This window comes from Nycticebus coucang, chromosome 9 (genome assembly GCF_027406575.1).
Source record: "Nycticebus coucang isolate mNycCou1 chromosome 9, mNycCou1.pri, whole genome shotgun sequence".
Taxonomy (NCBI): domain Eukaryota; kingdom Metazoa; phylum Chordata; class Mammalia; order Primates; family Lorisidae; genus Nycticebus; species Nycticebus coucang.
Genome location: NC_069788.1, coordinates 121,567,704 through 121,581,965, shown reverse-complemented (window position 1 = coordinate 121,581,965; position 14,262 = coordinate 121,567,704). Strand labels below are relative to the sequence as shown.

Below are 14,262 nucleotides of genomic sequence, written 5' to 3'. Positions count from 1 at the left end.
ATTGAATAAAGGCTAAGAGAAGAAGAGATGATTTAATGCTGTCTTCTGAATAATTTGGCAAATGAGAGGCAGAAGGAAAAATAATGCCCAGGAGTTCGGACAGTCTGGCACCTACTCTAAGATATGACGGGGAAATAAACATTTGTATCATCATCTGTTAAACACTCCAAAGTGCACAGAATTCTATACCACAAATCTTTGGTCATTTTTTTTTTTTTAGATGCTCTCGGTAGAGTGCTATGGCATCATACCTCACAGCAAACTCAAACTCCTGGGCTCAAGCTGTCCTCTTGCCTCAATCTCCCAAGAAGCTGGGACTACAGGTGCCTGCCAGAACGTTCGACTAGTTTTTAGAAACAGGGTCTTGCTCTTGTTCAGGCTGGTCTCAAACTGGTGAGCTCAAGCAATCTACTTGCCTTGGTCTTACAGAGGGCTAGGATTCCAGGTGTGAGCCACCTCACCAGGCCTGATGTTTGGTCATTTTACAACATTTTCAAAAAACAGTTCAAACACCAATTACTCCTCATTTTCCCCTAATCCCTTAGGGTTCTTGTTTGTATCTTTTTTTTTTTTTCCTTTTTGGAGATATGAGATAGGACCTTATTTATTTGTTACTTAGTCAAAAACTCTTATTTTTGACTGGATTCAGACTTGGAAGTACAAGCTTTCAGAGAGGATAGCCTACATCTCTTGGTAATTTCTTCTGGTGCCTTTCTTTGGCCTCCTTCATTCTCTTAGCCTCAATTTCAGCACGTTTGCTTAGTATGCCATTTCTCCAGAGCTTTTATGTTGCAGGACACATGGAATTATAAGATGCTGAATCCTGGGTGCTCTGGTCCTATGTTTCTTACTTTGTTTATTCAAGGGGTCTTTTACCATTGGTGAATACCATCATCTTTAGACAAACTGAAAAGTCTGTGGGTACTGCTAGCTCTTTTTGGGTCCCAGATGACAAGATACCGTAGTGTCAGTTGGCCCAGCACTATCCATTTTTCCCCCTTTTTTTTACAATAACCAAGTTGAGAATGCTCTGTTTGGTATCCACAATGCAACCCCAAATAGACTTGTGCTTTCTTTCTCCAGTTCTCCTTGGTCTATAATAGGAATGCCTCTTACTCAGCAATAGACGCACAAGGCCATGAGTCAAGACACTTTGCTCCAGGGGTAAAACTTGCTTGTTGTTTTCACCACTGATTCAGACCACAAAACACTTCATTCTTCACCCAGAGTGTTGAAAGCAACTGCTGTGGCCATATGCATCTCATAAAAAATACAAAGCTTGTGTTCATTGTCCACTTTAATAAGTTTCTGGTAGCCAGTGACTGGGAAGGAGAATTCAGCTTCATCTTAAACCAGCTTATTGTCCTCAAGGAACCATGAAAAAGAGCTACATCTTTATAGTAACATCACTAGCCACATTTTGCCTCATGAAGTGGACTTTTTTTTTTGACACAGAGTCTCACTTGGTCACCCTCAGTAGAGTGCTGCCTCAAACTCTTGGGTTCAAGTGATCCCCAGCCTTCCAAGTGGCTGGGATTACAGATGCCCGCCACAACGCCCAGCTATTTTTTAGAGATGGAGTCTCACTCTTGCTCAGGCTGCTCTCGAACTCGTGAGCTCAGGCAATCCACCTGCCTCAGCCTCTCAAGTGCTGGGATTACAGGCATGAGCCACTATGACTGGCCGAGATAGACTTTTTAAATGTATTTATTTCCTATTTGGTTTTTTTTGGTTTGATTTTTGAGGCAGAATCTTAATATGTTGCCCTCAGTAGAGTGCCATGGTGTCATAGCTAATAGCAACCTCAAACTCCCAAGCTCAAGTGATCTTCTTGCCTCAGCCTCCCAAGTAGGTGGGACTGCAAGTGCCCACTACAGTGCCCAGCTAGTTTTTTAGAGACGGGTTTTGCTCTTGCTCAGGTTGGTCTTGAACTCCTGATCTCAAACAATCCTCCCATCTCAGCCCAGAGTGGTAGGATTATAGGCATGAGCCTCTGCGCCCAGCCCTATTTCCTATTTGGATTGGGAGCTTCTCGAGTATAAAAACTTCGTTTTTAATCATCTGGAGGTTGGCAAACTTTTTCTGTAAAGGGCCAGATAATAAATATTTTATGCTTTGCAAGCCACATACATCTCTGTCACATCCTTTTCTTCTTTTTAAAACAACCTTTAGAAGTAGCAGGACTTACAAAACCTTACTATGGAGGGCTATCATTTGCTGATCCCTAAGCACAATGTTTAAAGTCAGACAATGTTTAAAGTCAGTTTTAGAAGTCAGACTGGGTTTCTGTATCTTTTAGTAGCTATACTACCTCTGCCAAGTTACTTATCTATAATATATAGATAATATGTTTGTTGTGAATATTAAATGGGATAACATATGCAAATTTCTTAGCCACTTTTACATAGTAAGGTGCACCCACAGCAGTGATTTCAACCAGTGTGCCCTGAGAGGATATTAGGTGTATTGCAAAAAATTTTAAAGGTTAATTAAATTATCTTTGGAAGTTCACAGCACAGTAAATATTTTTTATTTATTTATTTATTATTATTATTATTTTTATTATTGGGGATTCATTGAGGGTACAATAAGCCAGGTTACACTAATTGCAATTGTTAGGTAAAGTTCCTCTTGCAATCATGTCTTGCCCCCATAAAGTGTGACACACACAAGGCCCCACCCCCCTCCCTCCTTCCCTCTTTGTGCTTCCCCCCCATAACCATAATTGTCATTAATTGTCCTCATATCAAAATTGAGTACATAGGATTCATGCTTCTCCATTCTTGTGATGCTTTACTAAGAATAATGTCTTCCACGTCCATCCAGGTTAATACGAAGGATGTAAAGTCTCCATTTTTTTTAATGGCTGAATAGTATTCCATGGTATACATATACCACAGCTTGTTAATCCATTCCTGGGTTGGTGGGCATTTAGGCTGTTTCCACATTTTGGCGATTGTAAATTGAGCTGCAATAAACAGTCTAGTACAAGTGTCCTTATGATAAAAGGATTTCTTTCCTTCTGGGTAGATGCCCAGTAATGGGATTGCAGGATCAAATGGGAGGTCTAGCTTGAGTGCTTTGAGGTTTCTCCATACTTCCTTCCAGAAAGGTTGTACTAGTTTGCAGTCCCACCAGCAGTGTAAAAGTGTTCCCTTCTCTCCACATCCACGCCAGCATCTGCAGTTTTGAGATTTTGTGATGTGGGCCATTCTCACTGGGGTTAGATGATATCTCAGGGTTGTTTTGATTTGCATTTCTCTAATATATAGAGATGATGAACATTTTTTCATGTGTTTGTTAGCCATTCGTCTGTCGTCTTTAGAGAAAGTTCTATTCATGTCTCTTGCCCATTGATATAAGGGATTGTTGGCTTTTTTCATGTGGATGAATTTGAGTTCTCTATAGATCCTAGTTATCAAGCTTTTGTCTGATTGAAAATATGCAAATATCCTTTCCCATTGTGTAGGTTGTCTCTTTGCTTTAGTTATTGTCTCCTTAGCTATACAGAAGCTTTTCAGTTTAATGAAGTCCCATTTGTTTATTTTTGTTGTTGTTGCAATTGCCATGGCAGTCTTCTTCATGAAGTCTTTCCCGAGGTCAGAACATACCTTGGGGGAAAGACTCCCTATTCAATAAATGGTGTTGGGAGAACTGGATGTCTATATGTAAAAGACTGAAACTGGACCCACATCTTTCCCCACTCACAAAAATTGATTCAAGATGGATAAAGGACTTAAATTTAAGGCATGAAACAATAAAAATCCTCCAAGAAAGCACAGGAAAAACACTGGAAGATATTGGCCTAAGGAAAGACTTCATGAATATTTTGTTTTGTATTTTGTTCGTTTGCTTTTTTTTTCGAGTCAGAGTCTCATTCTGTCACCTGGGTAGAGTGCTGTGGCATCATAGCTCACAGCAAACTCAAACTCCTGGGTTTAAGAGATCTTCATGCCTCAGCCTCCCAAGTAGCTGAGACTATAGGTGCCCACCACCAGGCTGGGCTAGTTTTTCTATTTTTAGTAGAGATGGGGTCTCAGGCTGATCTTGAACTCCTGAGCTCAAGCAATCTACCTGTCCTGGCCTTCCAGAATGCTGGGATTATAGGTATGAGCCATAGCACCTTGCAATATATTCTTTTTGTTTCTTTTTACCTTTTTTTGGATCAACATAATTAAATGTACCATGCAACTTTAACTATAGGTTCAAGTGTGTTGTGAGACAAAAACACTGACCCACAGTAACACAGTTAATAACTTGTGACTCCAAATCAATGACATTGATTGGTTCTTGTAGATGATGCTTTTATTCTTTAAAGGTTCAGCTGTGCTTCCAGTGAAGACTAAATCCTTCAGCCAGAAACAGTTCCTTTATCCCCTGGTGACACACAGGAGTTTGTATCTATACTTCTCTTATGACCCTTAATATATCCTATCTTGTTTACATTTACAGATGTATGGGTTTTAACATACTCAATGTCAAGTTCCCAAAGGGCAGGGTCTAGGTCTCATTTATCTTTGTATCTTCCATAGCATCTACTAACACTCAAATTTTACTGAATGCCTAGTACACTTTCCTATTTGTGTTAGTGATCCATTTATTTAAAAGAAATCCTAGGATTAAAAAACATTATAAATATAAATGTGCCCATTATTTATACCTATCTAGCAATTGTCAGCAGTTTGTCCGATTGGCTCGGTGCCTGTAGCTCAGTGTTTATGTCACAGGCCACATACACTGGGGCTGGCAGGTTCAAATCTGGCCCAGGGCCTGCTAAACAACAACAACTCCAACAAAAAATAGCCAGGCATTGTGGTGGGCACCTGTAGCCCCAGCTACTTGGGAGGCTGAGGCAAGAGAATCGCTTAAGCCCAAGAGTTTGAGGTTGCTGTGTGAGCTGTGACACCACGGCATTTTATCAAGGGTGACATAGTAAAACTCTGTCTCAAAAAAGAAAAAGAAAAAAGAAAAAAAGTGAAGTTGATCATCAAAATTTTGAACAAGGATTATAATTAATTCAGACACTGTATCTTTTGGAAAAAGAACAATTTGACTTATACTATCTTACTTCTTACTTCCAAGGAATACATATAATCTACATTAAATTTAAAGGCTACTTATTTAGTATATTAAACTTACATTGAATCAAAAGGCACACCCCTTTAGGAAGAAGTGGAGGACTTTAATCTTTTTCAATATTGTCAAGATATTTTTGTTCTCTGTCTTTTGGGAACTGAAACAGGAGAAAGAAGCCTGATTCCAAAATGCTATCCAGGGATGTTAAGGATTCAGTAATCTACTTTTGATCTGGTGCTAAAGACAATAAAAATACATGAGGGGGAAAGGCGATCATTTAGATAGATACAAACACATATATTTATTTATTTATAATATCACTCAACGCATAAACCACTTTCTTACTGGGCAACATACTTTTGGAGGGAAAAATATATTATGTATAAGTCTACTACAGATCGTGGGTTATTATTATTTCCTATTCTATGACATTAGACTATAATTTATGTAAACCTGAGAAAAACAGATAAAGAAATTATGGATTCACATTATACTTAGAGCTCTGGCATATAAAACTAACCAAAAGGGGTAGGAGGTACTCCTAACTTCAACATTCCAATAATTGTCTTATTTGTAGAATCACTGTATGTTTTTATATGCTCTACATGCTTTTAAAAGATAAGACTTTTATTATCAAAATACTACTGAAGGATTACAATCTTCCTTTAATATATTTTGATATCTGAATTGAAAGTCAAATGTGACTGAGTCTCAAAACTCACATAAGTGTATGTGAGGAAAACAAAACTATAAATATTTTTTAAAAAGAAGGAAGAGAAGGGGGAAAAAATCAAGAGGCTATTGGCTCATATTAGAAAAAATTTTTTTTAACTTTTTTACTTATTAGAATGTTTAACACATGATTTGTAATAATTATGTCAAATCATTAAGGAACAGACTTGTACCATAAGAGGTGTATCAGTATTTATAAAAACATTGATAATTTCTCGGACAATTATCAAGGCTATGTGGCCCACACATCCCACAGGAAATAAGAGCACCCAGATTCCATTCTAGCTCTAACAATGTTGGATAGGTTTTAAATAGACTTCAAGGGGTTTTTCGAAAACTTTTCCAATGAAACTGTTTCTGCTCCACAGTGATGTTGATGTTAATTATATATTGTTGCTTCCTAAATCACACTTCTATCTCTGAACTCATTTTGCTAGATAGAACATTGTCTAAAAAGGGCAGAATATATTGCTATGAACATTCATTCTTAGAAAAAGACTATGTTTTAAAAACAAAACCTATAATTTAATAAAAGTGCCTCACATGGCTTGAAGGGTAATGTTCTAAAATTTGGACAGGGATGTGGAGAGGTAGGTTTTATTTGGCTTTGTTTTTTTTTGGCAGTTTTTGGCCAAGATCGGGCTTGAACCTGCCACCCCTGGTATACGGGGCCGGCGCCCTAGTCCTTGAGTCACAGGTGCCGCTCTGCTTGTTTTTTTTTTTTTTTAATTACATGTAATGTGCTTTGGTCAAATGGTTGGCACTGTGTAAATAACACAGAAGACAGGCCTCATTGCCATATGGACTCTCTTTCAAGAAAAAATATACAGCTAAAAAGCTCAGGTATAGAATGGTGCTGCTTAAATTTTTCTACCAAAATCTTCCCCAAAGCAGAGGAAGGTAAACTCATACTACTGAGAGAATCTAAAGCCTGGTCTAAATCAATGGGCTAAAGTTTGATGTTTTATTAAATTTTTATTTTAAACCATTATATACATATATCCCATTTTATTATTTGAAAATTATTTAGCTTACTTACCAGTTAGTAAAATTGAAATGGAAAATGTACCATCTTTATTCTGGCATTTTGCAAACTTCAGATTTGCTTTTCCAAAGTTTACTCATAACTCAATTTGAGAAGCACTTGTAGGATAAATATGGAAATAAACATTCATAATCTTGGGTAAGAACATAGGTTCACTGCACTGTGGGCAAACTTCAGATCCCTATATTTGCTAAGGATCCTAACAAGATATCTGAAATTTCTTTCTATCTCCTTAATTGGAAACTGAAAATAAAAGAAACGTCATAATGAAAAGCAGCTTGAGTCTGAGACATAAATATATTCTAAAGAGTATTTTAAATTACTGAAACCAAGATCTTTCTTTCCTTTATGGACCACAGTAGTAAAACAAAGAAGTTATATAGAGATTAAATACAAAAATCCTTAGGCATCTACAATGATAGTTACTTAGGTCACTGATGCTCAAAGCAGTGGGGTAAGGGCAGAGAATCTTGACTGCACAAACATATTAGAATATATCTTCTATTTCAGGTATGTTAAGATAGAAAATATTGAGAATGGCTGGAGGCTTAAGGTACCTTCAGAGAGACTAATACTAGCCTTATTTTATTATGACTAAGTAGTGGGTTTATTATTTTTATTTTTATTTATTTATTTTTTGAGACAGAGCCTCAAGCTGTTGCCCTGGGTAGAGTACCATGGCATCACAGCTCACAGCAACCTTCACCTCCTGGGCTTAAGCGGTTCTCCTGCCTCCACCTCCCAAGTAGCTGGGACTACAGGCGCCCACTGCAACGCCTGGCTATTTTTTGGTTGCAGCCATTGTTTTTGTTTGGCGGGCCTGGTTGTATTGGAACCCGCCAGCTCAGGTGTACGTGGCTGGCGCCTTAGCCGCTTGAGTCACAGGCACTGAGCCAAGTAGTGGGTTTATTAAGAACACAGATATTCTACTATCTCGAAGTTATCCTCAGAAGTTATTTTTCTTCTCTGTGTCTCTTCATAATTTTCCATTTAACTTTATAATTTTAAAAGGGAAAAATTATATTATATATATGTGTGTGTGTGTGTGTGTGTGTATATATATATATATATATAGCTTTTAATAAAGGTCTGATTTTCACCTCAGAGTAAAAGGATAACTTTCCTGTTGTTGCAGGTTATAATCTGATAATATTGGGGGGGTGCCAAAAAATGCATACACATTTAAAGAGATCTTATTAGAAGTAAAACTGATCAATCTTCCAAAGTATACAAATTGCAGGTAAAATAGATATGCATACCATGTCTAGGAACACTGGACAGTACCTTTGATTCAACTTTGAAAAGTTAATACATAGACAACATTTCTTAAAATATGTACACATTTTTTTGGCTCCTTCTGTATATTCTAGTAGCATGTTTGTGTTTTAAAATTTGAGAACAAAACATATACTGTGGAAATATACTAAATGTAGAAACCACTTTAATACCTTTCATGGCCCCTAATCATTCTCCCTTGTGATCACAGCCCTGTGAAAGTAGACAGGGAAGTAGGTAATGAGTGTTGTAAGGCTTTTTGTTTTTAAGCTAAACAGATGTTCAGAAGCTGAAGTTAAATGTCAAAGTTAAGAAAGCTAAAATCAACAGAACTGGGGTCAGACTCACTGTTTAGTATCTTTCCTCTCCCTCAAATCACCTCAACAGAGAAATCAAGATTTTTTGTAGTCTAAGGGACCTAAAATAGTATATGCACTCAGTCCCAATTTCATTAATCTAACCATCAAAGACTGAATTGTTCCTGTAAAAATACTAAATAGAAGCATATCTATAGCCTATCTTAATAGGCATATTATAACTATATATCTTCAATTACATTATTGCTTAGCCAGGCATTGTGGCAGGCGCTAGTAGTCCCAGCTACTTGGGAGGCTGAGGCAAGAGAATCATTTAAGCCCCTGAGTTTGAGATTGCTGAGACCTGTGATGCCACGGTACTCTATTGAGGGCGACATAGTGAGATTCTGTCTCAAAAAAAAAAAAAAAAAAATCACATTATTGCTTAATATTAGTTTATAAATTAATCTACCTAAGTTTAGCCATTATTAAGAATAAAGTGAGTTAAAATAGATGATTCTAATAGACATCTTAGTAATTTTGTAAAGGTTAAAAATATTAGTTTCACAGGAACAATTTAAAATATAATCATTTGTGCTCTGCCTGCTAAAGATTTTCCTTCTGACTTGAGATATAGTTTAATAGTTCTGAGATAACACAAAGAGGCAGCTGAAAGCAATTTGACTTCTTATAACTCAGTTCACTCTCTGAACCAAAAACAAAGAGCTTTAACCCTTGAATTAAAACCTGTTGGCTTTAGTGAGGACAAAATCACAAAGCTATCCAAATGGACATCCTGTAAGTGACACTTGTTTTCAAAATGAAACATTAACTAGTCTCTCAACGTTCAAGCTTCACAATGAACTACCACTAGTTCCCACAATGACCATCGTGATCTCTTGCCTCTTTCCACATGTTGTGCCCACTGAGAGAAAATTCTTCTACCACATCCCTCCTGACTGACTCCTCCTCACACTTTGTCTCAGCTCAAAAATCACTCCTTCCAAAAGCCCAAATATGTGTTAGATATGTGCTGCAGGGGACTCTTAACTCACCCATACCACCACATTATCTCAACATGTTTTAATTGCTCATTCAGGTGTCTGCCTTTCCCCTAGACCAGTGGTTCTCAACCTGTCGGTCGCTCCCCCTTTGGGGGTCGAACAACCCTTTCACAGGGGTCACGTAACACCATCACATACACCTCGTACACATATGGGTGTATGAAATAATTTTATGGTTGAGGGTCACCACAACATGAGGAACTGTATTAAAGGGTCACAACATTAGGAAGGTTGAGAAGCACTGCCCTAGATTATCTTCTTCATGTAATGAGGCATGAGTGCCTGGCACATAGAAAGTGCTTTAACTGAATTACTTTTATTTTAAGGCTGCCTCCACATAAAACAGGAAGATGTCAAATAAAACTCTTTGATCAAAACCTTTTGAAATGAGGAAAAGAGAGAAGGTAACCATCCAGGTTAGATAAATAAATATAGCAAATGGTGATCCACCCACATATGTACTTAATCCAGGCACTTCATCTCTAGGACATCAAACTTCATCATTATTACAAATGCTATTTCTGAACAGTCATTATTTTCATCTACAAAGAAAGTTTTCCCATTAGATTTATCATACTAAATAATCTAATTCAATTTATTATGTATGTATTAAGGCAACAGGAAAAAGACAATAGAAGGAAAAAATACACTGAAAGTAATTTAACTGTTAATATAAATAAATTTTTAATTTTTACAAGGGAAAAAACTTGAATTTAAATGGGGTTTCTATCACTAATCTATTCAAAGGTGTTTATAACAACTTGAACAGTATTTTGGAAGCTATTCATCATATATAGCTTGAAAGTCAATATACTTTAAAGTTTAAACCATTAAACAGGAAGATTATCAAAGAAGTTTAAACTGAACTAAGCCCATGAAATAAAAGAAAGTTAGCCACAGTGAGCTTGGCAGAGTTGCTTTCCTTGACTGACAAATTTAGTGTATTCCTAACCTCTATTCCTAATCTGCTGGCACCAGCTGTGAACTACAGAACCAGATCAGTGGAAGAAGTAACCTTAAAACTAAAGCTCTGCTAGGTTCTAGATTAAGAGGCCACTTTAAAATATGAAGTAACAAAGGAAAAAAAAAATGCCAATACAGAAAAGAAGACTTCTATGGGAGATACTAATCACATTACCAATACTTTTAATTCATACAGGACCTCTTACAGAACAACCTATTTTATAGTAATTACTCAATTAAGTTTCATGACAATTCTATAAAGTCAGGTATTACCTAATTTTTTCCAAAGGAGGCAAAAGAAATGAAGGGTCTAAAGTTACTCATTTTGTTAAGGACATAGCTCTCTATTTCATATTTAGCATTGTAAATTGTGGGGAAAAGGTACTTAGCCACGAGGCAAATGGCATTAACTGAAATGCCTCAGCTTTTAAAAACTGTTTGACTTCTCATAAGATATAAATGCAGATATAGTATATTGTCTTGCTTGGCATTTATCCTAATCACTTACTTCAGTATCTGTCACACTACAGGCACTCAATATATATGAATAAAGGCCACTGAAATTACCAGAGCTCATATATCGAGTACTGTGTTAAGGGTACTACATATATTATTTCACTTAATCCTACCAAGAATTCAGTGATATATGTAAGTTACTACTCCTCATTGAACTAATAAGGCCTGGGTTAAGTAACTTAGCCATGATTACAAAATGATAAAGCCAGGTTTTTTTTTTAAAGGTAGCCCCTGCTTGGCACCTGTAGCACAGTGGTTATGGTGCCAGCCACATAAACAGAGGCTGGTGAGTTCAAACCCAGCCCGTGCGAGCTAAAACAACAATGACAACTGTAACAAAAACAGCCGGGTGTTTTGGTGGGCACCTGTAGTCCCAGCTACTTGGCAGGATGAGGCAAGAGAATCACTTAAGTCCAAGAGTTTGAGGTTGCTGTGAGCTGTGACACCATGGCACTCTACCAGGGGTGACATATGGTGAGACTCTGTCTCAAATAAATAAATAAATAAAAGGTAGCCCCAACTTTAGATCTTGTTTAAAGATCATGATTGTACTAAAGATCATGATTGTAGAAAGACGTGAACTAGACTAGCAGTAAAAACTATTTATAGTCTAGACCCTCTGTCACCACCTCCTTGGAGAGAAGGCAAATTTCTTACTGATCTATTACTTTATAATGCCTAGCATAGTACCTTGGTTACACTACTCTTCATCAAATGTTTCGTGAACAAAATTAAAATCATATAAACATATTAGGCTTCACTGTTCTCAAATGTAAAATGGAGATAAAGTTACTAGCAAAGTCTACCTTGGGGGTACTCTTGGTCTCTAAACCTGAAAACTTTATCAGAAATACAATTCTCAGGCTCCACCCCAGTCCTTCTGACTTAGAATCTGGTGCTTTACCAAGCCTTTCACACGATACTCATGCATGCTAATGTTTGAGAACCATTAGTCTACTTTATATGATAATTAGGAGGATCAAATGAGCTCAAAATAGTGTGAAAGCCCCTAAAAAGTAGAAGGTATATCATCATCATTATTATAAAAAGATTAAACTATGGTCCTTAAAAAAAAGTGATTTTTCTAAATCTAAATGATTTTCTAAATCATTTCTGATATATCAGAAATGAAACAGATCATAAAACATTTTTAAATAAAATATTGTTCTTCTAGATTTTATCTGGATAATGTATAGCAATAATGGATTCAAAGGAAAAGATGACTATGATCCCTAAAATCATACCTAGAAATCTAATAATTTGGTCATGCAGTAGTTCAATCCAGACATCTGACATGCTGCGTAGGCTCCTTACCTGACCAGTGTCCAGTGGAGACGCCAGATCTGTCTGTGCATGTCTCACTTACAGGTCTGAACACAGTCTCCCATCCACCAGTGGCATAGCGCCAATTTTGAGATTCCAAGATGAGTGTTCGCTGCGTGCCATATGCAATCATGAAGCAGTAGACCACATGATGGAGCTGACAGCCATAGCCACAGCCTTTGTTGATATTACACACCAGTTTCTTGGCTTTGCTGCAGTCCTTGGGATTCTGTGAAGGAGAAAGAGAAACACAGTGCAGGTAAACTATTCAGAAGGGTAACTTCTCTTTAAAGGTGACAAGTGTCAAAAGTCATATAGTAGGTGAAGACTGAGCCAACAGATTCTTATTAAGCAAAGAATATGCTTTAAGGATTGGATTATAAAAAATCCACTGAAAATTTTAAGCACACATTTAGGAAGCTGGCAGTGAAAAAGAAGAAAAGTTACTTTAAAATATCACTAGACAAATGCAAAATTAACTAAAAAATCTTTCATTTTATAACTTAGAACATGCAAATATAATTATCTCTGAACTCAAAGTTACATAGTTGATATCTTTATGAAAGAAATATAACAGATGCTTTATTCCAGCAGCACTTCAGTATTCTGAGCTCCCATGATGAAGCTCAAAAGTACCTTAAAGAAAAAACTATAATTTATCTATAATTCCATCTTTCTCCAGAGTTCTTCATGTTACAAACCAAAATCTACATTTTCTTTCTTTTCTTTTTTTTTTGAGACAGAGTCTCAAGCTGTCACCCTGGATAGAGTAATGTGGTGTCACAGCTCACAACAATCTCTAACTCTTGAGCTTAAGCAATTCTCTCGCCTCAGCCTCCCAAGTAGCTGGAACTGCAGGCACCAGCCACAACGCCCAGCTATTTCTTTTGTTGTTGCAGTTGTCATTGTTGTTGCAGTTGTCATTGTTGTTTTAGCAGGTCTGGGCTGGGTTCGAACCCACCAGCCTCAGTACATGTGGTTGGCGCCCTACCCACTGAGCTATGGGCACCGCCCCCAAATCTACATTTTCATCCTAAAATAAAAACCATTGAGTAAAGGGATATCTGAATTCAATAGTTGCAAAATACCAGGTATAGTACTTTTTTTCTAACCACCCTTGATGATAATTAACAGCATGTTCTATACTGGCTATCTTAAAAATATGTTATGCCTATTTTTAATCTACTAATCTATTTTTCTTAAAGTATACTTTGCCATAGACAATGAATGGTTAGCTAATAAGAGAACTCCCTTTTTTTCCAACCCAAAGTTTCACTTCTGCTCTAATTTATATAAGCTATTGTTAAACATCCCTATGCATCTTAGTTCTTCACACAACAGTATGTTTTGACATGGACTCTTAGTCTGATTAGTTTTCTAAGCTGTTTTGTCTGCAAGGGAAGACAGAGGATGGACACCTCTAAAAACAGACTCATAGGCTAGGCACAGTGGCTCATGCCTATAATCCTAGCACTCCGGGAGGCTGAGGCAGGTGGATTGCCTGAGGTCATAGACCAGCTTGAGCCAGAATGAGACCTTATGTCTAAAAATAGCTGGGTGTTAGGGTGGCATCTGCGACTCAAAGGAGGAGGGCGCCGGCCCCATTTAATGGGAAGTGGTGGGTTCAAACCCAGCCCCGGCCAAAAAAAAATTGCCGGCTGTTGTGGCAGGCACCTGTCGTCCCATCTACGTAGGAGGCTGAGGCAAGAGACTCATTTGAGCCCAAGAGTTTGAAGTTGCTGTGAGCTATGACATCATAGAACACCACCAAGGGTAACAAAGAGAGACTCTATCTTAAAAAAAAAAACAAAAAACAAAAACAAAAAACACACTTTTATAACCTACATAGTTTGAGAGGCAAAGTAACCAGTTCTCAATTTATATAAACCTCGATTGAATAAAGTAGTCACCAAATCCCAAATCTAAAATCATGTTCCAGGGATATTTTATATCCTATCAAGTAGAGTTCTAG

The 14,262-nt window shown here is 37.2% G+C and overlaps 1 protein-coding gene across 7 annotated transcripts in view; it reads right to left on the bottom strand.

Annotated features, from left to right (window-relative positions):
* Nucleotides 1-14,262, bottom strand: part of FUT8 (fucosyltransferase 8) — a 429,531-nt gene that overhangs the window by 49,649 nt on the left and 365,620 nt on the right. For all 7 annotated transcript variants that reach the window (XM_053602549.1, XM_053602551.1, XM_053602553.1 and 4 more), the window contains one exon: nt 12,282-12,519. In XM_053602549.1, coding sequence (XP_053458524.1) covers nt 12,282-12,519 — 238 coding nt within the window. The remainder of the gene's footprint in view (nt 1-12,281; nt 12,520-14,262) is intronic.